The following is a 22,614-nucleotide window of genomic DNA, read 5'->3' as shown; positions in this document are numbered from 1 at the left end:
AACTGCAGAACTGAAAACAAGAATTTAGTTGGAGACAGTCAACCGGAGAGTCTATTTGTACACAATACCCTGGGTAACCGACCCAGCACTTAGAGGAATAGAGGTTGAGACTACCAAGCTCTTCAGAATAACGGCCTGCAAGACTGTTCTCATTTAAAAGCAGTCACTTTTGACCTTTTTCCTGAGCAGAAGGATGACAAAAATTGATAAATGGGGAACAGGCAAACAGAAGACAGGACACTCTCCTTCAACAAACCAGAGTTTTATTCCTTATACTGGTGAGAATGTGTGCAAAATAATATAGGTTTTTTGGCACCATTACAAATATGAAAATATATTTAGCAAATACATAATTTAAATAGAAAGACTAACGGAGTTTGTTTCAAATAGAGTTGTTAGAAACACAATATGGGTAGATGCTATAGTGAAAATAAAACTAGAATCATCCACTGTCAGATTTTCAGATAGAGAATAAATGACATTAAAAATATAAAAGTGCTCTATTATAGAACATAATAAATTGGATTGCTGGAGTTATTTACATTATTTATGCCCCACACAAGGCACAGCCATGGACAATAGTAGTATTGGATACTGACTATCTGATATCCAAAGTATCAGGCCAGGAGCAATTTCCACTCAAAGTATATGTAGACTGTCTGCTAGCTATGAACTCATCTCTACAAGGTAGGAGTAGTGAAGAGATTAAAGACCTGGTCCGTGTCCTTGAAGAATTTACAAGGAGTCTTGCATGGATGACCAGACATGCGAGTTCTCTTCAAGATCTTGGTGCAATCTCTTGTCCACGTGGCCCAGGAAACTCCATGAAGACTGATGCAGACCCTCCCACCAATAACAGATGCTACACTGTCCAACTCTGCCACAAACTCCTAATGCCAACATTGCATGTTCTTCTCTTGATGGGGTACTTACTTAGGCACAGTTATTAAAACACAACATCTTAAGCATAACAAATCTTGCTTTGAGGGTGAGGATAGTATTTCTTAAAAGAAATTACTTAAGGCAGAAAACAGCCATAACTAACCACTCTTGTGATTATTCCAGAAGGGACACATTGCACTTGTCTGACATTATTCACAGCTTTGAATAACTTATTTTGTTGTCTTATATAAGACCATGTGCATTGGCATATAGGCTATATAAATAATCATTGGTAACTCTGTTAATAGATCTTTTCTATCATGTAAATCTTTATTTTAGGATCATTCACCAACAATTTCCTTATTTAATGAATGTATCCATAAAGACTATCTTAAAAAATAAAATGCATACATTTATTCTGAAGGAGCCTCCCTACAAGTGAAGAGTATTCTTTTAGCCAAAAACATTTCCATTGCTAGAAACATTTTTAGAACAGAACAGATTTTTGCTGTTATCATGGCTGCATCAAATGTTATCCTGCATTTTAACTAAAATGGCCAAACATTTTCCAAGTCATCAAGAATATAAAGGAGGTGCATCCAGAATGCCAAACCCAATAGATTTAGTTAGGTACCTGGTTAATTCACAAAACTAAATGGATCAGTTCAGTTGCTTAATCGCTAAATCATCTGGCCATCACAGCTGGACCAAAAGGCAATATGTTCTAAAGGAAATAAATACATGACAAGGCTTTCAAAGAACCTTCTGGCCACCCGGAAGAAATGTCCTTTTATATTTCTGACAGCTAATTAGATTCCCTCTTTCAAATATTTCCCCCTTCTTTGCTTCTTTTTCATTTGCTTTCTGCAGTCATAATTTACAAATTTTCCTTTGATATGAAACATTCTTTGAATACTTGATGTGATTCTAAGTCTCATGTTAAAAATACTAAGAAAAGTCAAAATGGCATTTGGGCAAGGAGGGCATTTTCTACTTTAGCTCTCATCCAGGAATGAGGTAGGGTTAGGGCTTGCTACTGTCATTTGGAAGCGAATTAGTCATTGCTTCCTGCCATTCGATCCTGGCCAATCTTTCCTCAGTGAAATGGAACCAGAAAACCCCTTAAACTGAATCCACAGACAAGCAGTGTGTTACCTATTGGTTTTCACTAGGTCAGGCTTGGTCTAGCCAACAAGTTGAACTAAAACTCTAGAGCACCCTAGGTTTGAGTGTAATTTGCTGAAACACAGACCTAGTAGCTTTATGATTTCACAATTCCAACCTCAAAGAACTCTTAGGAGGCAAAGTACCTGAGAACTTAGTATATGGCTAAGAATTTTTGTAAAGGGTATGGAGAAGGCTTAATGTAAGATTCTGGGTCTGTAGACACCAAGGCAAGAGAACCAGCGTGAAGTGAACCACGTGATATCTATTTTTGTACTGCTGGACATCTGCTAAATGGTTTCATGTTTTCTCATGCCATTTTTGGCTCTCTTCCAAAATTACATTAATTAAAGACCCTCCCAAATAAAATTTCCTCAAAATATATGTGCTGTGAGCATTTTTGTATTTAAAAATAAAATGTTCATCTCCTTTATAATATGGAGCCTATGAAATTACGTTAATGGGTATAGAGATAAAATGAACAGAAGATAAAAATCCCATGCCAGTGGCCAGGCAGACATATTCAACAGGGAGAAGAAGGGCAAGTAGTGAAATAGTGAGACTCAGGAGTATTAAGAGATGTGGAATTACCTAGGCCAAATATGTGCGAGTTCAGGCAGAGAGACAAGCCTTTGAGAGACCTGATTCAAGAGCTGAAAACTTGGCTGCATTCCAAAGAAAAACAGAATAATACAAAATTGATTTAATGAGAAGACATTAAAGGAGCTAATTATAAAGAATTTGGACAAATAATTAAGATGCAAGATGAGACTTCCAAGATTTGAAGCCCAAAAGCACTTTGAAGCCTGATGATTAAAGTGTACCACACAGGTGCACAGACAGGCTGCCCACCAAGACAGGAAATGGAGTGTTTATCAAGACATAGCACATGATGCAATTAAATAAATACATTCTATTGAGCTGAGTGTCAAGGAAACTTTCCCCACCCCCACCCTTGCCCCTTAAATGTGATGAATAGATCAACCAGATTATGTATTTAGTCTTCCTGGGAATGACAGGAAACAGTAAAATATTTGTTCCTAAGGAGATTTAAAATTAGGAGTAGAGTAGGGATAACTATTTCCTGGATTAGACTAAAAGAATGCACAATTTTCTCTTGTTCATTCATTTCCATAATTCTGATTCCACCCAGATGTTGTCAGAGTATGTGAGTGATATTTACTGTTGCAAATGTGTAGGTTTTTTTGGTTTTAATTCTCTGCAAAGAATCGCTCTTTGATCTACATCCAGTGGTTTGTTACTGCAGCAGCCTCTGCACTTGGCAGTGTGTGACCGGTGGAAGGCCACTTCTATCCTAGACTGACTTGGTTAGCTCATTTCTTTGCTGAGGTCCTCTGTAAAGCTCAGTTGAAAATAGTAAAAACAATCCTACCTTTATTGTAATACATTCTCTTTATACAAGTAGAAATATACAGAATCTGAAACAGTGTCTAGCAAGGTGCAGCCACTTTACTAAAAGTCTCTGAATTTCTCTTTTCTAGGCATTTATGAGCTTTGCATAGATCAACATTAGTTAAAAATTGTTTTCTTTTTTAGTATAGGAAAGATGATTCCTAATAGACAGTATACGTCATTAAGTCTGACCTCTATCTTCTTCTTGGGGTTCATTTGCCACATTTACATGTATTTGTTCCTTTCCTTTCTAGAAGACCCTCTGAACTTCTGTAAGGTTCTCTCATGAAGAACCAAAGCCCAACACCTGTCATTTTGTAAGAGCATGGAGTTCTGTGAAACTGAAAACTTGAATCCTTTAAATACTCTTCACATTCATTAGGATTTATTTTACTAACTTGAAATAACCCTGGAAAATTGCCTAGATTGGGTCTAGAGTTATCTAATTATAAACACCTAATTATCTTAAGTATGGCTGATGATTTTGATTCTTATGCCAATTACATTCTCATAGTATGAGCATTACCTTCAGGACTCTATGATATGTAACACAAGTACATACTTTGAAATGTAGTCTTTCTACAGATGAAACCGTGAGATCAACAACCTTGACCTCCAGTGTCTAAGTTCATCACCAAAAACATTGGTGAGGGAAAGGGCACACAACTCTGGTTCCTTTTGTCTGATAGTCATGAGGATTCCCTACTGGTGACTTCTGAATCTTCCCCAGGAAGAGTGTTAGAACCGGACTTGATGTGGGTAATGCCCACTTTCAAACTCACTGGCGTTTTTCTAGTGACAATAAGGCATAGATATTCAAGATAAACTTGCAGGAGTACATAGTGCTTTTTATAGTAAGTGCTACATTAGCTGACCACTTGATATTTTGATCTCACTGATTGACTAAAAAAGTCTTTTGGGAAATTTTAAACCAAGAACACCAAGTTTTGGCTTTTGCTCTTTGTTTTTAAATTGACTATATATGATGTTTAGAGACACTTCTATAAAAATATTGGCATTGGGTCCTTTAACCAGGAGCATAATCTGCCACTGTAATCTTCTAAGGAGGAAACCAAGTATGATTGGCAGAACTGTGACTTTGCCAGGAATGTGGACCCTGGGAAGTGAGACAGACTAGTGTGTGTCCATAAACCAACACACATGCTCTCACTCCTCACCTGGAAACCAGCGAGACAATCTTTAATCACTACCAGGGAGACTCTGCAGGTTAGACTTCTGCTCAGGGGTGCAGCCGGCATTCTTAACACAAAGGCATTCATCACAGCTGCTTGGATCACTTTCTATCAGAACCCTCAATCCTAATGTCTGGGCTTGTGCTGAGTTAGCTCTTGAGATGCCCATTTTGCTCTGTCCTTAGCAAGAGAAAGGAGCAAGAACAGCACATGTGGGCATAGCCACTCAGCTCAGCTTTGTGCTGCCTGACTTTTCTCTCTCATCCCTTTCGTGTTCTAATAGCAGATGGATCATTTTTGGATCTTGAGATCTCATGCAATGCAGCAAAGCTCACCATACCATGTGCACTCAGTAGTCCCGCCATTTATGTTGTCCATTGAATATCAAGATAGATACAAAACAGGATCCAAGGATTATCTCTGCAACCACCTCCAGACACAGGTTGAATTAGCTTATGTAGAACAAGTCATGAATACTTCAGTGTGGAAAAATAGTATTATATAAAACTTAATATTAAACATTATGAAAAAATACATATTTACAGAAGGAACTACAAAATACAACTATGTACAATAATATCTGTTACCTTTAAATTACATAAATTCTTTAAAATTCTCCAGATTAATAAATTATACATAGTATCAACAGAAATAGCTGGCACCTCTGTAGGGCATGAAGCAGGTTTTTAAGAAATCACATAGTGAATAATTGTTATCCAGATCTTCGGGTACATTCTTAATGCCTTGAATAGACTGCATCTGAAAGGAAGGACATTGTAATTAGAGATGGTGGTAGAGGGTATCATGCTTGTTTGTTCTGTTGATGAGAATCACAAGTGGGAAAGACCTGCAGAAACAAGGAAGGCTCAGTATGGCTTAGGATGAGACCAACCCTTAGGGGGCGCCAGGTCATTCCGTTTAGAAATAGAGATGTTCAGACTGGGAATGTCCTGGTGAGGTGAGGCTACTACTTTCCATGGTTTCAGAGATGAGGCCACTGGCTCAAGGAGGCAGAGTGACTCACTCAGGGTTAAACAGCTTGTTAATGCTAGTTAGCTGCAGCGCTCTTATTTTTTTTTTTTTTAACTTTTATTTAATATAAATTTCCAAAGTACAGCTTTTGGATTACAGTGGCTTTTACCCCCCATAACCTCCCTCCCACCCGCAACCCTCCCATCTCCCGCTCCCTCTCCCATTCCATTCACATCAACATTCATTTTCAATTAACTTTATATACCGAAGATCAATTTAGTTTATATCAAGTAAAGATTTCAACAGTTTGTACTCACACAGACACACAAAGTGTAAAGTACTGTTTGAGTACTAGTTATAGCATTAATTCACACAGTACAACACATTAAGGACAGAGATCCTACATGGGGAAAGTGCACAGTGACTCCTGTTGTTGATTTAACAATTGACACTCTTGTTTATGGTGTCAGTAATCACCCGAGGCTCTTGTCATGAGCTGCCAAGGCTATGGAAGCCTTTTGAGTTCGCCAACTCCGATCTTATTTAGACAAGGTCATAGAGAAAGTGGAGGTTCTCTCCTCCCTTCAGAGAAAGGTCCCTCCTTCTTTGATGGCCCATTCTTCCCACTGGGATCTCACTCACAGAGATCTTTCATTTAGACTTTTTTTTTTTCTTTTTCTTTTTTTTTTTTTTTTTTTTTTTTTTTTTGCCACAGTGTCTTGACTTTCCATGCCTGAAATACTCTCATGGGCTTTTTAGCTGGATCTGAATGCCTTAAGGGCTGATTCTGAGGCCAGAGTGCTGTTTAGGACATCTGCCATTCCATGAGTCTTGTGTGTATCCCGCTTCCCATGCTGGATCATTCTCTCCTTTTTAATTCTACCAGTTAGTATTAGCAGACACTAGTCTTGTTTATGTGATCCCTTTGACTCTTAATTCTATCATTATGGTTTATGAACTAAAACTGATCACTTTGACTAGTGAGATGGCATTGGTACATGCCACCTTGATGGGATTGAATTGGAATCCCCTGACACGTTTCTAACTCTACCATTTGGGGCAAGTCCGATTGAGCACGTGCTGAACTATGCATCTCCTTCCTCTTATTCCCACTCTTATATTTAACAGGGATCACTTCTCAGTTAAATTTAAACACCTAAGAATAATTGTGTGTTAATTAAAGAGTTCAATCAATAGTATTAAGTAGAACAAAAAAAAATACTAAAAGGGATAAAGTATTAAGTTGTTCCTCGACAGTCAGGATAAGGGCTGATCAAGTCATTGTTTCTCATAGTGTCCATTTCACTTCAACAGGTTTCCTTTTTGGTGCTCAGTTAGTTGTCACCGATCAGGGAGACCATTTTGTCCCCCAAAGGGACAAATAGCATATGTTCTCCCAGCGCTCCTATTTGAATCCCAGCCTTAAGGGATCTGGTGGTTATCCTTTTCTATCCCATGGTATAGCTCCTTCTATAGATTACTCTAGAAAATGACTCAAATCAAAACAAGACAAAGGAATCTCTATGACCCTCCATCCTGGAGTTCCTTAAAGAATCTGATGTGCAAAAACCTTCATTTACTGTACAGATAAATTAAGGGGTAATTATTTACAACACAAAGGATGCTTTGATTTGCAAAGGATTCTCTAAATAGCTCTCTGCTTTACAGTCTATTAACTATTTAACACATTGGGTAGGTGGCTCTAAGAAAGTTCTTCAAAAAGTTCATGGAAAATGCATATGGTGAACAAATTATGCATGGATTTCAACGTTGTTTGCACCAAAATAAACATCTCTTAATTCCATTTTTTTCCCCATGAACTTGAAGTTCCCTTGTATAGGGGCCAGAGGACAAAAATGTTAGCAGACACTGACCATTGAAGGTCTTTGAAATGGATACAGCACAGTTCTAAAATAATGCTTGTCAGAGAAAACCAATCTGACTTAAACACAGATTTCAGCCCACAAGACAAGGAACAGAGGCCTCTGCCAACTCGGATCTTCTCTCTGCTGGTTCACTCCCTAAATAGCCACAACAGCCAGGGCTGGGCCAGGCTGAAGTCTGGAGCCTGGAACTCCATCCTGGTCTCCCATGTGACTGGCAGGGATTTAGGTACTTAGGCCATATTCTGCTGCCTTCCCGGGTGCATTAGCAGGAAGCTGGATGGAAGCAGAGTAACTGAGACTCCAATGGGCACTCAGATACTGGATGCCAGCAACATGAGTGGTGGCTCTACCCAGTGTGCCATATGCCAGCCCTTTGTCAATTATTGCTCCATATAAGGTGTGTGAAGCTGTTCTACTTATATTTTCATGGGAAAGTGTTACATGCTGGTATATGTGTATTGGGGTGGTGGTGCTGCTGCTACCAAGTGTCTGGGCTAGCAGTTAAGACACAGGTTAGGACTCCAGTGTCCCACATCCATGTGCCTGGTTAAAGCTCCCCCACCCCATCCCAAATCCCTAATTCCAGCTTCCTGTTAGTATAAACACTGGGAGGCACCAGGTAATGGCTCAAATATGTTGGTCATGCTGCCATGTAGCAGACCTAGATGGAGTTCCAGGCTCCTGGTTTTACTCCCACCCATGCCCCCATAAGTATTTGGGGAGTAACTCAGTGGATAGGAATTCTTTGTCTATCTCTCTCATCTCTGACTCTTAAATAATAAAAAATAAGTGTCCCATGCACATTCTAGAGAATTTAGAAAATATATAATATGGAAGAGAAGAATGTACTTTTCTATTGGTCGAGAATTCTGTTTCACACCTGTATTTCATTTTTCTATGAATTCTGTTTTCTATTCTGCTTTTGTTTATAAGTGTAGGATTGTTAGTATAAATCCTCAAAAATATCTTTATTAATGACTGCATCATATTCTAACAATGCACTGTGGTGGACTTAATCCTCTATTGTTAAAGTTGGCATTTTTCACTCACACTTTTAACTGAAAATTGTTGTGCTTCAAGCCTTTTTTTTTTGGTAACTAAGGTTCCAGGAGAAATACCTGTCTTGGGTCTGAAGATAGGGTTCTGATATTTGACTGTCAAATTCTCTACAAAAGGACTTTATAATTTGAACTCTGAATTGTGATTTCAGTGCACACTGCCTAGTAGTGAGGCTCATTGCTTGGAATAATATTAGGAAACATTAATAGTGGAAGGCATGTGAGACTGGGTGCGAGGAGCTACCACACATTTGCTGCTCAAATGTGGGAGCCCTCTCCCCACTTGGCCTTGGGTCCCTGTTGCCGCTCTTGGTGGGGGACCTTCTGGGTGGAAGAAGAAATGAGTGGAGTGGTGGTGGAAGAGCTTTACCAATGGTTTCCAGATTGGCGCTATCTTGAGAAAAATAAGTTAATGGGGCAAGTTCCTACCTCTGTGATACTCTGGATTCACATTCTCGTAGATTGGAAACAAGGGGTTTTCTTGTTCGCTCCGTAGTTTTCTTGCTCTGAGGACATCTCTTACACACTGATGTAGGTATACATATTGACACTATGGAAAAGGAGGAGACATGTCAGGAGGAGCACCTTTTGCTTCTATAAGCAAAAGAAAGGAGAGAGGGTCACACAACACCAACAGCGGTGACATTCTTCATAGTTAGCTAACATTTTGGTCATTGGTTCACTAATGGTCTCTGGCATATGAAAGAATAACTGCTTTTTAAATTACCACTGCAAAGAGAAGAATGGTAATAGGCAGAGACTGGTGTTTGTTCGTTCTTTTTACATGCATGCATACATATCCAGGATGTTCTGTGAGTGCTTAGAATGATGTCTGTTCCTTTCAAATTAAATTGGAGAATGAATGACAGTGTGCTACATACATTACAGAAATTATCTCATAAATGATTTCAACACCTCGTGAAGTAGATATACAAACTGAGATTCAGATGTTAAGCAATTAGATAGCAAAAAAGTATGATCTCAATGTTTACATATCCTTTCCCTCTACCAGTTTTTTTTTGATGAATCTTAATTTTATTACATTAATAAATGAGAGAATGTTTTCACTGAGTACTCTATTTTGTTCTCCTCTTTCTCTCTAGATTCCCAAAAGAGATGTGCACAATAAATCCCTTTGGACTGTCAGTTATTTGAATGCAGAGTTAGCATCTTATCCATTTCTGTTCTCTTAGCATCCAAGTCTGGCACATGGAAGAATCTCAAAGACATTGACTGGTTGCGGAAAAACTACAGAGGATTGCCCAGGGAGGGTGACCCACCTGTCAGCCATGTGGCAATTAACTACTTTCGAAATATAAACAAATATAAGAGTTAGTGCTTTAGTGACCACAAAACCACCATAAAGACCTCCACCACCACCAGCTTCTGAGTCCTAGACTCCAGACTTGAGCATTTGGCCCTCCTCCTTCCTGTCAACTGAGCTCTGAAAAAGGAAATAGATGTCTGGTGGGACCTGAGTGCTTGGTCTTGGGCTCCTCTGAGTTACAGAGCAACTGCTCAGAGCCCCAGAAATGAGGAGGCCATAAGGGAAGCAAACGTCAAGTGAGGGTAAGTGGTCTTGGCTGGCCTCCACTGAAATCTGAAAACTTCTTGGAATCTCCATTTCCCCATCTGTAGAACAAGGGGGCCAAGCTCTCTCACAGCCAACATCCTTTGTCTACTGAAGGACATGAGGCTTCCTGTTGATGTCAGATGACTATTGAAAGATACTTAGTGTATTTGAAAGGTTTGAGATAGAAAATGGGACTATAACAATTTTTAAAGTAGACAAGTATTTATTTTGTGTATCGGTAACAGGCACTATCCCTGATTAGAAGCTAGTCTTGATCATCTATTCATGGGACTTTAGGTCTGGTATAATCAACAAATTAGGGCATATTAAAAGAATGCAAGTCAATGATAAGTGAGGTATACCTTAATATAAGTTGCTACTCTTGGCTTTTCCATTCAGACCCTGCTCATGAAAATTTTATGCTACTTCAACCTGGAAAATTTAAGGAAAGTACTGTCCTAAGAATGAGTGTGTTAGTACAGAGCAGTCTGTTTTTACCATCTTTTTTTTTTTTTGACAGGCAGAGTGGCTAGTGAGAGAGAGAGAGAGAGAGAGAGAGAGAGAGAAAGGTCTTCCTTTTTGCCATTGGTTCACCCTCCAATGGCCGCTGCAGCCGGCGCATCTCGCTGATCTGAAGCCAGGAGCCAGGTGCTTCTCCTGGTCTCCCATGCGGGTGCAGGGCCCAAGGACTTGGGCCATCCTCCACTGCCTTCCCAAGCCATAGCAGAGAGCTGGCCTGGAAGAGGGGCAACGGGGACAGAATCCAGCGCCCCAACCGGGACTAGAACCCGGTGTGCTGGTGCTGCAAGGTGGAGGATTAGCCTGTTAAGCCACAGTGCTGGCCTTGTTTTTACCATCTTAAAAATGACCCTCCAAATTAGAGCAACATCTCACTGACTCATTACCCAAAAAATATTTTCAATTCTACTAGAATAATAAAATTACTTTGGGGTCTTAGAGCTAAGCTGTCATGAACTCTACTATATCTCTGATATAGCCTACTAATAAATTCTTCAACAATGATCCACCATGGGCTTTGAAACTAGTTAATAACCATTAATTTGCCTTGCCTTAAATGCAAATACTTCTTTTCCCAATAGAATGTCCCTTTGAAAATGATTACTACCAAAACCATCATATTGTTAATAAGCTCCTCATTTTTTTCTTAATGAAAAGTAGATAAAGTCTGACATATGACCCTCAGATCATAAAAGATCAATTTTCGTTAAATTGATAGTGCCTTGGTTTGGTGTCAACTCATTCAGTTCCATTCAGTTTCATCAATATTTATAATTCGGGATGATTTTCAGAGTGTTGCACTTAATAGCCATTCATTGTCCCTTAGTGCATGGCTAACCAGAAGGGCAGATGTGAACAAATGACTTGTAGGGTGATAAAACGTAATATACATTATGTATAAAGCTTCATAGAGAAGAGGAAGTCTCTAGGTTCACTTTGTGGGGAGAGAAAAGCTGACATGCATTAAGACTTTAAGCAACAGTCAGGACACGTCAAATGAGAGAGATAACACGAAAGTGCAGGCCTTCTCTGGAAACCGTGGGAAGACTAAAAAGCTGGAAGGAAGGTGGTAGGATCATGGGAAGCCCTCCGGGCAATCCACCAAGTGGGAGCTGAGCTCCTAGCCCTGCTGCAGTCCCTTGTTTCCTTCTCTAGAGAGGTAGATGAGAGACTGACAGATTGCACCTGTTGTTCTTCAAGTTACTGCTTTGTCTTGAGTTTCTCTCTGAGTCAGGCTGTAGACTTGCCCCAAGGCACACCAAAAGAAGGGACATGCTTGCAAGACCCTTGTTTAATGCCTCTTTGTTTAGAAACCCTTTCTGCTTTATATAGTCATTAAAAATTGTGAAGACCTGCATTTTTTGCATTCCAAATGAAGACAGAAAAAAGTTGATGTCAAAGGTCACCATGGGCCCAGAAAAACAACATAAAGGAGTCAGAATGCTCTTCCTTCTCTGCTGGAACAAGTGCTGAGCTTCCGGTTACAACTTTCTGCAGCCGCTTCCATTTCCAAAAGAGCCAGGCACGCTCTCTAGGATTTCGAGGGTGTGGAAGAAGCCCAACTGTCGGAGGTTTAAAACAAGACATAGGACACCTAGATATTACTTGAGGTTGTATTTAATAAGAAGGAGGGAGGGTAAGTGGGAGAGAGAATTTCTATCTTACCACAATATTTATTTCCTTACAATGGAAAGAATCAAAGCTGATTCTGGCCTGGAAGAGAAAACTCTTAACTTTAGCAGATCTCCAAACAGTAGGTATGGGTAGTACCATGCCCTGAAGCTGGAGAAGTTGGGGCTAGGTTATGCAGAGGCTGATTGACAACACAGCAGTGGTGAGCTTTCCAAGTTGATGTGGTCAGTGAAGGAGCTAGGGTGGTGGTGGTGATGATGCTGGGGAATTGTTAGGGCAGAAGCTGGAGGCACTCCATCATGTCTGCTGAGATTTGACAGAGGGACGTACAAGGGTGGTGGTGCCAGTATGGAGGGACTAGAACCAAGAAAAGAATTGACAGGACTTTGTGACTGCTTGGATGTGGGACCTGGAGGAAAAGAAGTCAGCTCTCTGTCTTTGGCGAACAAGTGAATGGCAATACTGTTAGTGCAAGTGAAAGGCAGAGGCAGGAGGGCTTTATGTCTTCATTGTTTTTGAGTTTAAAGAAAGATAGTAAGTACTGTTTTGGACTTCTTGAGTTTGAAATGACTGCAAGCCTCCAGGTAGAACTGTCTGGTAGGCAGGTATTTAGCGGAATGCACTGGATTTGGGAAAGATGAGTGTGGGCCTGGTTTTGAAACAACAGCACAAAGAATGAAGAGTTAGAGAAGGAACAGGACAGAACCTTGGGGAACTCCAATGTTGAGAAGGCAAGCTGGGGAACAAGGCCACTCGACCCTGACAGGCAGGCGGAGGAGGGGATGAAAAGAGAAAAGTAGGAGTTATTTCTAGAGAGAAGGAGTTGACCTCTGCTCGGAGAGTCAGCCCTTGGTTTTCACAGTAGTGGTCCTTCTCTTTCCCAAATGCATCTTCACAGTTGTGGACAGGTGCATGAAAGTGGTACATGTCCGACAGCAACTAGGGAGCTTCAACACAGACACACATATCTGCTCCCTCCCCCCACACACACACCCCCCCCTCCCCTCCCCACCGCTTGAGACTACTTTCAATTTGATCTCTTCCTCTTCCCTAAATTACGGATTAAGTGGGTTGAGTTTGTGGAAGTAACAAAGTAATAATGAAAAACTGACTTTTAAGTGACATAAATGCAAGATATTTGTTCCTTTGATTGATTTAGAAAAGAGAGATGATATAGAGGACAGTAAGTTCCTACTCTCCAGGAATTTGCAGTCTTGGGGAGGGAACTGATGCATAACAAATATGATTCCAGGTTATACGAGATTATGTAGGACATAGGAAGGGACTTGAAAACTTGATGAAGGGTGGGTATGTTCTCCCTGGCAGGTAAGATACTGCATCCCACACTGGAGTACTGTAGGTCTGGTTCTCAGGTCTGGCTCCTCACTCTAGCTTTCTGTTAATGCAGACCTAAGGAGGCAGCAATGATGGCTAAGATATCTGAGTTCTTGCCACCCAAGTGGGAGAGACCTGGATTGAGTTTCCAGCATTGGCTTTGACCCAACCTAAGCCTGGCCATTGTGGCCATTTAGAGAGTGAGCCAGTGCATGGGGGCTCTCTGTGTGTTTGTCACTCAAGTAAAGAAAAAAAAATAAGGTTTATGGAAAATATGTATTAAGAAAAAGTTGCATAGATGTCAAAAAATTATGCACTAAAACAAATTGATATTTTAATTGCATTTCACACATTTTCTAAAGCCCCATCATAATTTTAAAATCCCTAATGAAATAACAGAGCTGCCCGTCCGTCAGCCACCTATGGCTGCTAAAACATTAAGTGAAAGCTTAATGGGGAACACCATGACACATGGTACAGACTGATGCCCCCTGAACACAGCCAGGGGAATCTCCCACCTGAGGTGATGCAACAGGATGTATTCAACATCACCCAGGATGCATTGTGGTGGCAGAACTTGTACTTCATCAAGCCCCTGACAAAAACCATGAGGAATAGAAGCACATGTCACCACCCCAAAAAGGGATTAAAAAGATACTTCAACCTAATGACAAGTGTAGATTTTGTTTGGTTTCTAATGAAAACCAACTTCAATTTTTTAAAAACCCCTTTTTGAGATAACATATTTATATACTCCCTGGATTGGAGGATGTTTTGGAATTCTAAAGTTGTGAGGTGTGATAATGGCAATGGGGTCATGCTGTTAAAGAGTGCTTGTCTGTAAGATAAGGAAGTATTGAGGACTGAAATAATACGATAAGTAGGATTTACTTAAAAATATTCTGGCGGGGTCAGGGGGTGAGGGAAGAGTGGCTATGGCTGATCACCACAGAAACTGCAATTAGAACATGGAAACTCATTGTACTGTTGTCCCTAGCTTTGTGTAGTTTAAAATCATTTCATAATAAAACACTCAATCATTTAATAATAAAACACGCTGGAGCCACTATTACAACTAAAGTGCTCTCAGCCCGGGACAGCAGTGCTGATGGAGTATCTGGGAGAGGGCATTGCCTGCAGGAGGCACTGATGCCGGTCTTTTACCAAACTGGCTGCAGACTGAGTTGTGCAGGATATTAACATGTGCTGCACAAGGAAGGAATTCAAGGGTCAGAGTGGCTTGGGGAACAGCGGGTTTGACAAAGCTTAAGAGAAACCTTTGCTGCAGTACACGCCTGATCGAGCAGCACTGCCACCTGTGCTGTTGCCATAAGTACTGTGATTCTGAGAGGGGAGACAGTAGCATGCAGAAACTTCTACTTTTTTGACAAAGGGTTTCTTTTTTTTAATATTTATTTTTGTAAAGGTACAGAAGGTTTTCCAGTTGGGGAACTCATGGGTAAAATAACTTGAACCTTAGGAGACATTTTATGCAGAGGAGTGATGCGCTTGGTCTGCGTGGGGGCACAGACTGACCCTGAGCTTGTGAGCAGTGGATTTGGTCCACAGGGGCCTAGCATTCCTGAGGACAGGGTTCAAGCCCACTCGGTCCACTTCATGGCCATGAGCTTGGTGCAAAGCCCCTTTACCCTCTGGACCTCGGTTGTCTGGCTTGGAAATAGAATATAATAATACATTTCTTATTTGGTTATTATGAAAATTTAATGAGATAACATGTTCAGAAATGCCCTGCAAATGTCAAAGCACTGTACAAAGGGAAGCATTAGGCTTGGTAATTGACAGAACACTCTCTTGTTGTCTCCAGCCATGGGGGTGCAGCCGCAGAGAGGACAGAGCTGGGGGAGAGAAGAGATTGGAATCTTCCTCTTCCCTAATTGATGATCCTGAGCTCCTCCACCATCCTATCTAAAAGTGATCTCTAAGATGGCCTGGCCTAGCCATGCCCCCGTGAATAATACACTGAAAAAAAAAATCTTCTTTCCTACCTACATGAATTCTTTTTTGAGCTGGGCAACCAGTAAACTTTATCTCAGTAAAGATAAAGAAGTACATCATCCTCAAGGTCACTGAGATGTGCTTTAAAATAACAAGCGCTAGAGAATACATTTAGTTTCCTCTTTTTCTTCCTCCTGGATCCTAGATATTCTTGTCAGATTAAAGGCCTGGACCTCTTTGGAGGAGGGGTGGGAAAGGGAGTGGTCTGTGTGCTTCAGCCTGCACCTCTTACCTCGGTCTGGACCATGTGGACCCGGTGAAGTCTTAGGTCGTGCACTGCTCCATAAATGTCCACAGAGTCTTTGGAGTCTAATTGCTGGAGGATTCGGTCCAAGGCAATAAAGGTTCCAGTCCTACCCACACCGGCACTAGGAGAGATGGAAAAGGAGAATTGAGCCTTTCCATTCAATTTGCCTTTCAAAGAAAGATCCAGAGACTCTGGTACAATCTTTCTTGTTCCTTCCAAGTTATGGGAGAATACAGAAATATTCCTTTGTCTCAGTGCTGTCTTACAGAAACATGCCCCAGAGTCTCAGCCTTCCTCTGTCCCCTCCCTTCCCACCCTCCCACCCCATCAGGGATAAGTGCTGTTCTACAGTTGGTGCATACAATTTCCATTCATGTTTTTATACTTTTCCTTATTACACAGGAATCCATAAACAATATTTCTTTTATGAGTTAAAGATTTACTAAAATCTTTAACGATGATGTTTGTATTATATACTTTTGCCAATTTTTCTGCTCACTATTGTGTTTTGACATTTATCCATGTGGTTCCAGGTAGATCTCATTCCCTTTCATAAAGTGTTTTTTATGAGAGGCAGAGGGGTGGAGAGAGGTGGGAGGGCATGGGGAAGAAAGAGTGTTCCCCTTTCCTGGCTGACTGCAGTGGTTAGAGCTAGGCCCGGTGGAGGCCAGGAATAGGATGCAGGTCGTGCATGTTGAGTAGCGGGAAGCCAGTGACATGAGCTATCTCTGCTAACTCCCAGGATCTGTTAGGCAAGAAGCTGGAGTCTGGAACTAGAGCAAGGAACCGAACCAGGTACTTTGATAAAGGATGCAGGCACCTTAACTGCTAGGATATACGCCTGCTCCCTGTAGCTCTAATTTCTGTTTGCTATAGCTTTCATAAGCTACTTGCTACTCCATTATACTAGTAGGCTATGATATCATTTTTAGTTTTTCTTCTATTAACATCGTTGTGCACATGTACAGAGCTTTCTTGGGGGTTGATACCTAGAGGCAGGACTGGTGTGTTGGTTATGGGGACGAATACCTCCAACTTTGCCAAATTGCTTGCTAAAGTGATTGCAGACTCTAGGGTTTTTGCAGCACGTATTTATAAGATAAAGACCAATTCTCTGGTGGTCTTGGGTGAAAATGCCTGTCATTCTCGAGAAAGCTTGAAGCTCCTCAGTGCCTCCTACTCCTATTAAAAGCATCAGGGTTCCAATGACGTAAAAAAGCAGAGCTCCTAGGGTGCTGGGCTGATTGGGAGAAAATGAGTGCACTTGACATTTCTCTTACTGTAGCAATTCTCTGCTCTTTATTTATTAGTGCCATTCAGTTAGGGCTATCAAAGTGTTGCTGCAAACATTAATTAGCTAAACACCAGGCTCCCCAGAGAGAGACTGCTTGTTAGGTTGATTTTATGGAGTATCTGAAGCAAAGAGAAGTCAAGAGAGAAGAGATATTTAAGAGCAAAACTGGGTGCACAGAAGGCAAGTGCTAGGGTATGGTTGGAAGGTTTGTGTCCCTTCCCAAACTCATGTTGACAATTAACCCTCAGTGCAGTGGTATTAAGGTAGGGCCTTAAGGAGGCGATTAACCAAGAGGATTCCATCCTTGGAGATGGGATTAGTGCCTTATAAAGGGGCTAGAGAGCTAGCTAGGTCCTTAGGCCTTTCAGATGCTTCTTTGTCATCTCTGGAGGATGCAGGAACAAGGCAGCATTTTTGGAAGCAGACACTGGGCATTCAATGGACACTGAACCTGCTGTTGCCTTGATCTTGGATTTTCCAAACTCCAGAACTCTGAGAGACAAACTTCTATTATGTGCAAATGACCCAGTCTGGTATTTTGTTGGAGCAGCACAAATGGTGAAGACATGTTATTGGACCTGAAGGGAAGTCTAGAATGAGGATCTTTTTAACGTCTTAAAATTTATTTTCATCTTATTTGAAAGATAGGGAGGGAGAGAGAGTGATTCCATGTGCTAGTTGACTCCCCAGACACCCACAGCAGCCAGGGCTGGGCCAGGCCAAAGCTAGGAGCCAGGAGCTCTATCCAGGTCTCCCACCTGGGCACCAGGGACCCATGTACTTGAGCTATCACCTGCTGCCTCTCAGGCTGTGCATTAGCAGGAAGCTGGAAGCATGAATGGCACCGGGATTCAAACCAGGATGTGGGTGTCCCAACTAAAGCCACTGTGCAAAAGCCTGCCCCTAGCGTGGGTATCATGAAGGGTGAGTAGAGCTCCTATGGGGGGTGGGGGGTGGAGAAATCCATTCCACAGAGCAAGAGCGACAAAAGGCAAGAATAAGCTCATGCAATTGCCGTCCAGACGAGGGTGGCAAGGCAGTTGCTGGGGACCTGGACTGAGGGTCAGGTAGGGGCCATGAAGTTCACTTAAGGACTGTGCATTTCATACAGGGGGCAAGCCAGCAGGGGCGGGAGAGAAATAAGAAGGTGAGAGAGGAGAGAGCTAAAGACAGTGCAGAGGAGGGAGGCTGGGGAGCAGGGGGAGGATTGTGGCTGTGCAGGCCGGCTGGCAGGGACAAATGCTCCACCCAGCAGCCTCGCCATGCTCCTGCTTGGGGTCAGACTCCAGGCCACAGTCCCCTTTCGGCTGCCACTTGACTGTCTCTCTTAGGTCGCCGATTACCTGCAGTGCACCACCGTGGGCCCGGCCCCCGGGGATCTGTTGATGTAGTCCCTGACGGTTCTCACAAACTGGATCAGGGACTGGGTGGTCTCTGGGACTCCATGGTCTGGCCACACTGTATAGTGAAAGTGGCGGATGAGTCTGTGTGCATCGAGCTGCTCCTCCTGTGAGAAGGGAAGACAGGGTAACAAGAGGAAATGACCCGAGGCAACCCAAGGGCTGAACCAGCAGGAGAGCCACCCGCACTCATGGGATTCACAGAGCCCCATGTTTCTGAGCTGGGGTGTTGCATGCGTTGAGCAAACCAACATACACTGCATATTTTGAACTCCCTGATGGTCCACTCGGGCAGCACGGACTCTGAGATCATCTGCAGGATAAGGTCCCCGTAGTAGAGGGAATCCTGGTCCGCTGGCCAGTAGTGGTCACACTTGACCTAGAAGAGGACAGACAGAAGAAGAGTGAGCCTGGAAACGCGACTCCTTTGTGAAGCTGGACTTCCCCTCCTGGCATTGCCTTCCTGAGTTAGGAAGCCAGGGCCAGCTGCTAGAGCAGTTTCACCACCTTCTTTGGGTGAACCTGCTCTCGGTCAGTGTCGAAGCCAGGCCGCTGCTCCGAGTGAAGGGGAAATACTGCATAAGGAACCACCCCTCGACACGACGGATTCAGTCACCTTTCAGGCACAATGTTAGGTGGCTGGAGTGTAAAATAGACTTCCTTAGCATTCCAGTCCCACACACAGCTAAACCACGGTTTACAATTTATTGTAAAGATCCAGTTGGGAAGAGGACGTCATTGTCTTCCTAGCCCTGTTTTGTTCCTATTTCTGTCTCACGCTTCCAACCTGGGCCACGTGCCAAGAGATCTTTGAGATGTCGGAGCATTTAGCTAAGCTTGCCTTTATGTGTGCAGAGGTTGGACAAAGAGGATTGTGAACATTTACCGAGCACAGATACTGAGCACTTACATGTAATCTTTTAATCCTCAAAGTAACCATATAAAGCCAAGGATTTTGAGTGCATTACAAGAGGTTTGCTTCGTTTGTATAGAGGACTATTTTATTTTGTGTGTGCTGACATAGCCCAAACTCAGCTCTTTTCTGAGAGCTGGGAAAGACCCTTTGACTCTGGCAGGGTCTCTCCATAGCCACGCCCTGCATGACAGAGCAAACAAGTGGCCAGGTAAGCTTTCTGTGTAACGAGCACTTTGAATAAGCCCGGTTCTCAAATGGAAACGGCTTCCGCTGAAACCTCAGACCCGGAATCGGAATGGGGCATCTCCTGGATTTACTATTGGTGCCTCCTAGCTTAATTCACGAATCATTTTCTCACGTGCACCCTGCTTGCTTGTGTGGGTGTAACTTCGGGTGGTGGGGTAGAATTCTATGGGGGAGTCGGGAAGGCTGCTGACTCACCCGACCCTTCTCGACACACTGGGTCACCATGACGATGTTGTGAACATTCTGTTCCCACGCCATCTTCCAGAAGTCATCTTTGGTGCCAGGAAGTGGCCCCTGAGTAGCAACGTATTCTCTTCTGAAGTTGTTGCCCTGTGATGAATTTACAACACGGAGAGTCGGAAACAATGGGCCTCTTCAGAACGATAAACAAAGAGTTAGCTCTGCACATCAGAGGATGTGGAGGATTTGGGGGACCTCTGCCAGGCCCCTGGCCTGACCAAAAGATACTCAACACACAATTCAAGGCTTGGGAGCAGGAAGAACAAAGGGCAGACATCGGTTGTTGAGAGCACATTTCTTCTTATCAGGCTGAACCTGTTCTAATAGGCAAAAGGCGGACTCTGTAGAGATCTAGAAAGCACTTTACCTTCCGTTGTGTGGTTGTGGTTGTATGTGCACGTAGTCTGTCTGAGGCCTTTTCCCTACTTAGTCTACAGCAGTTGTAGTCATTGGGGGTAACTGACACTAGAATAATTTAATAAGAGCTGTCATGCGAGGGAAGCTCAGGGGAAGAGAAGCCACTGTTTGCTGAGAGCATTGACCTGTAATTGTATAGTAGGGTCAGGATTTCCACGGTTCTTATTCAATCCTAACCACAGCTCTATGAGCTAGGAGATTCTGTCCCACTCATTCTGCACTCCAGCAACATAGAAGAACTTGTGAATCCTGGCTGAGGCCCTTTCTTGCTTTGCTTCTCAGGGTCTCTGTATTTTGTCACCTCTGCCCATACAAACGTTGTCTCTGCTCTAATCCTTAGTCTTAGCAGCTGCCTGCTGGGCTGAACCCTCCTTTATCTTTCTGTTGGGTGTCAGTCTCCTCCTAGACCTAGATACTCTGTGATGATACTAGTCTCTTGGTCAAAGTGCAGTCCTCAGATCAGCACATTGGGATCTCTGGGCAACTTGCCAAAAATGTAAGATTCCCTGACCCTGCCTTATCTCTGATAAGGATTTTTTCATAATGCACATTCTAATTTATCTACTTGAAGGGCCAGGGCAGAGTGTAGGGGGTAGAGATCTTCCATCTACTAGTTCACACCCCAAAAGCATGCAATAACCAGGGCCAGGCTAGAGTGGGGAGCCTGGAACTTCATTCATGTCTCCCACATTGATGTAAAGGTCCCAAGCCCTTGAGCCATCATCTGCTGCTTTCCCAGGGGTATTATCAACAAGCTGGATTGGAAGCAGAGTAGCTACGCACTCTGAGAAGGGATATGGGTGCCTGAAGCAGTGGCTTAACCTGCTGTGCTGCAAGGCCCATCCCCTAGAATGCTAATTTTAATAAGATCCTTGGATGATGCTGATGTAAATGTTGGCACAGCACTGACATAACAGGTTTCTCATGGCATTGCCTTGTCATTTCCTGATGCCTCAACTGAATTGAGAGTTCTTTTAGGGTCAGGAGCCTACCTTATCCTGTCCCTGTACACAGTTCAATATTTGATTTAACAGGCACTTCGTAAGTGTTTAACAAGTGATATGATAATCTTCAACTTTTATAAAAGGAAATGGACCAACTTGCCCAAGGTCAGAGAATCCGCAAGGGTCAGAGGTGGGATTCAGAGCTGAATTTCTCTGACCTGTAGTGTGCTGCAGGAATCTGCAAGATGCTAGCCAGCATCAGAGCCTACAGGTTTTAGACAAACTCTGATTGTGCCTGTGATTTCAAAAACCCAAACAGAATGAGATCAGCTTCCCTGGGGAGGCAGCCTGGGCAGTGGAGGAGGCCCATCTTTACAGAGCTGTGATCTTGGCCAAGGACTATTGAGAGAAAACAACCCTGAAAATATGTCCTGGACTCCTGGTAATTTTTACGTCACTACTGCCATGGTGAACAACGGGGCTTAGCGGTGATTGAATTGTATACTCCATGTCTTAGGGCAGCGAGGTGTGGTCTTCTCAACAGTCCACCAAGGTTTCCAGATCTGAGAACAGTGAGGGGATGGCAGAGAGGCAACCCCAGCGTGGCCACCCATCACAGCTTCTCCCCAGGCACCATAGCCTCATGGCTCACTTACAGGGATGTAGCTGGCATTGATGTAGTCCGAGCAAGGATCGTCATCCACATTGGACAGCTTCACTCGCGAGGCATCATCTGCAAGGAAGTTTATTAGGGGATTTTTGCTGAGTCTTGGTGTGTTTTTTCTACAGTTTATAAGATGTGTAGTATTAGATGTGCCTTTGCCTTGACCCTCACAACAAGGAAGGTATTTTTTATGTTGTTTTTAAGAGATGAAGCTCGCCCAGGATGACTAACTTGCTCCAGGTTGCACGGGTAGCCCACAGACAGTCACACAGGAGACAATGGGAAGTTCCATCTATGCTTTTAGTTTTCCATTTTATTTGAGAGATTTTTCCATCTGCTGGTTCACTCCCCCAATGTCTGCCACAGCCAGTTTTGGGCCAAGCCAAAGCCAGGAGATAAGAACTGTCCATCCTGGATTCCCACATGGGTTGTAGTTGCCCAAGTACTTGACCACCTTCTACAGCCTTCCCAGGCCCAGTAACAGGGAGCTTGATTGGAAGCAGAGCAGCTGGGACTTGAACCACTACTCGCATATTGGATGCTGGCATCCCAGTTAACTGCTACACTCAGTGCCAGCCTCCTATACTTTTTAATTTTTTCATA

The 22,614-nt window shown here is 42.8% G+C and overlaps 1 protein-coding gene across 2 annotated transcripts in view; it reads right to left on the bottom strand.

The window, feature by feature from the left end:
• Nucleotides 1-246: 246 nt before the first annotated feature.
• The window catches only part of PTPRB (protein tyrosine phosphatase receptor type B), a 141,765-nt gene continuing 119,397 nt past the window's right edge, over nt 247-22,614 (bottom strand). For both annotated transcript variants that reach the window (XM_062203225.1, XM_062203224.1), the window contains 7 exons: nt 22,004-22,080; nt 19,942-20,076; nt 18,841-18,963; nt 18,528-18,691; nt 15,876-16,011; nt 8,998-9,118; nt 247-5,411 (listed from right to left, as the gene is read on the bottom strand). In XM_062203225.1, coding sequence (XP_062059209.1) covers nt 5,389-5,411; nt 8,998-9,118; nt 15,876-16,011; nt 18,528-18,691; nt 18,841-18,963; nt 19,942-20,076; nt 22,004-22,080 — 779 coding nt within the window. In that variant the 3' untranslated portion in view covers nt 247-5,388. The remainder of the gene's footprint in view (nt 5,412-8,997; nt 9,119-15,875; nt 16,012-18,527; nt 18,692-18,840; nt 18,964-19,941; nt 20,077-22,003; nt 22,081-22,614) is intronic.

The sequence above is a fragment of the Lepus europaeus genome, chromosome 10, assembly GCF_033115175.1.
Source record: "Lepus europaeus isolate LE1 chromosome 10, mLepTim1.pri, whole genome shotgun sequence".
In the NCBI taxonomy this organism is placed as follows: Eukaryota; Metazoa; Chordata; class Mammalia; order Lagomorpha; family Leporidae; genus Lepus; species Lepus europaeus.
This window is presented reverse-complemented; position numbering and strand designations above follow the sequence as displayed.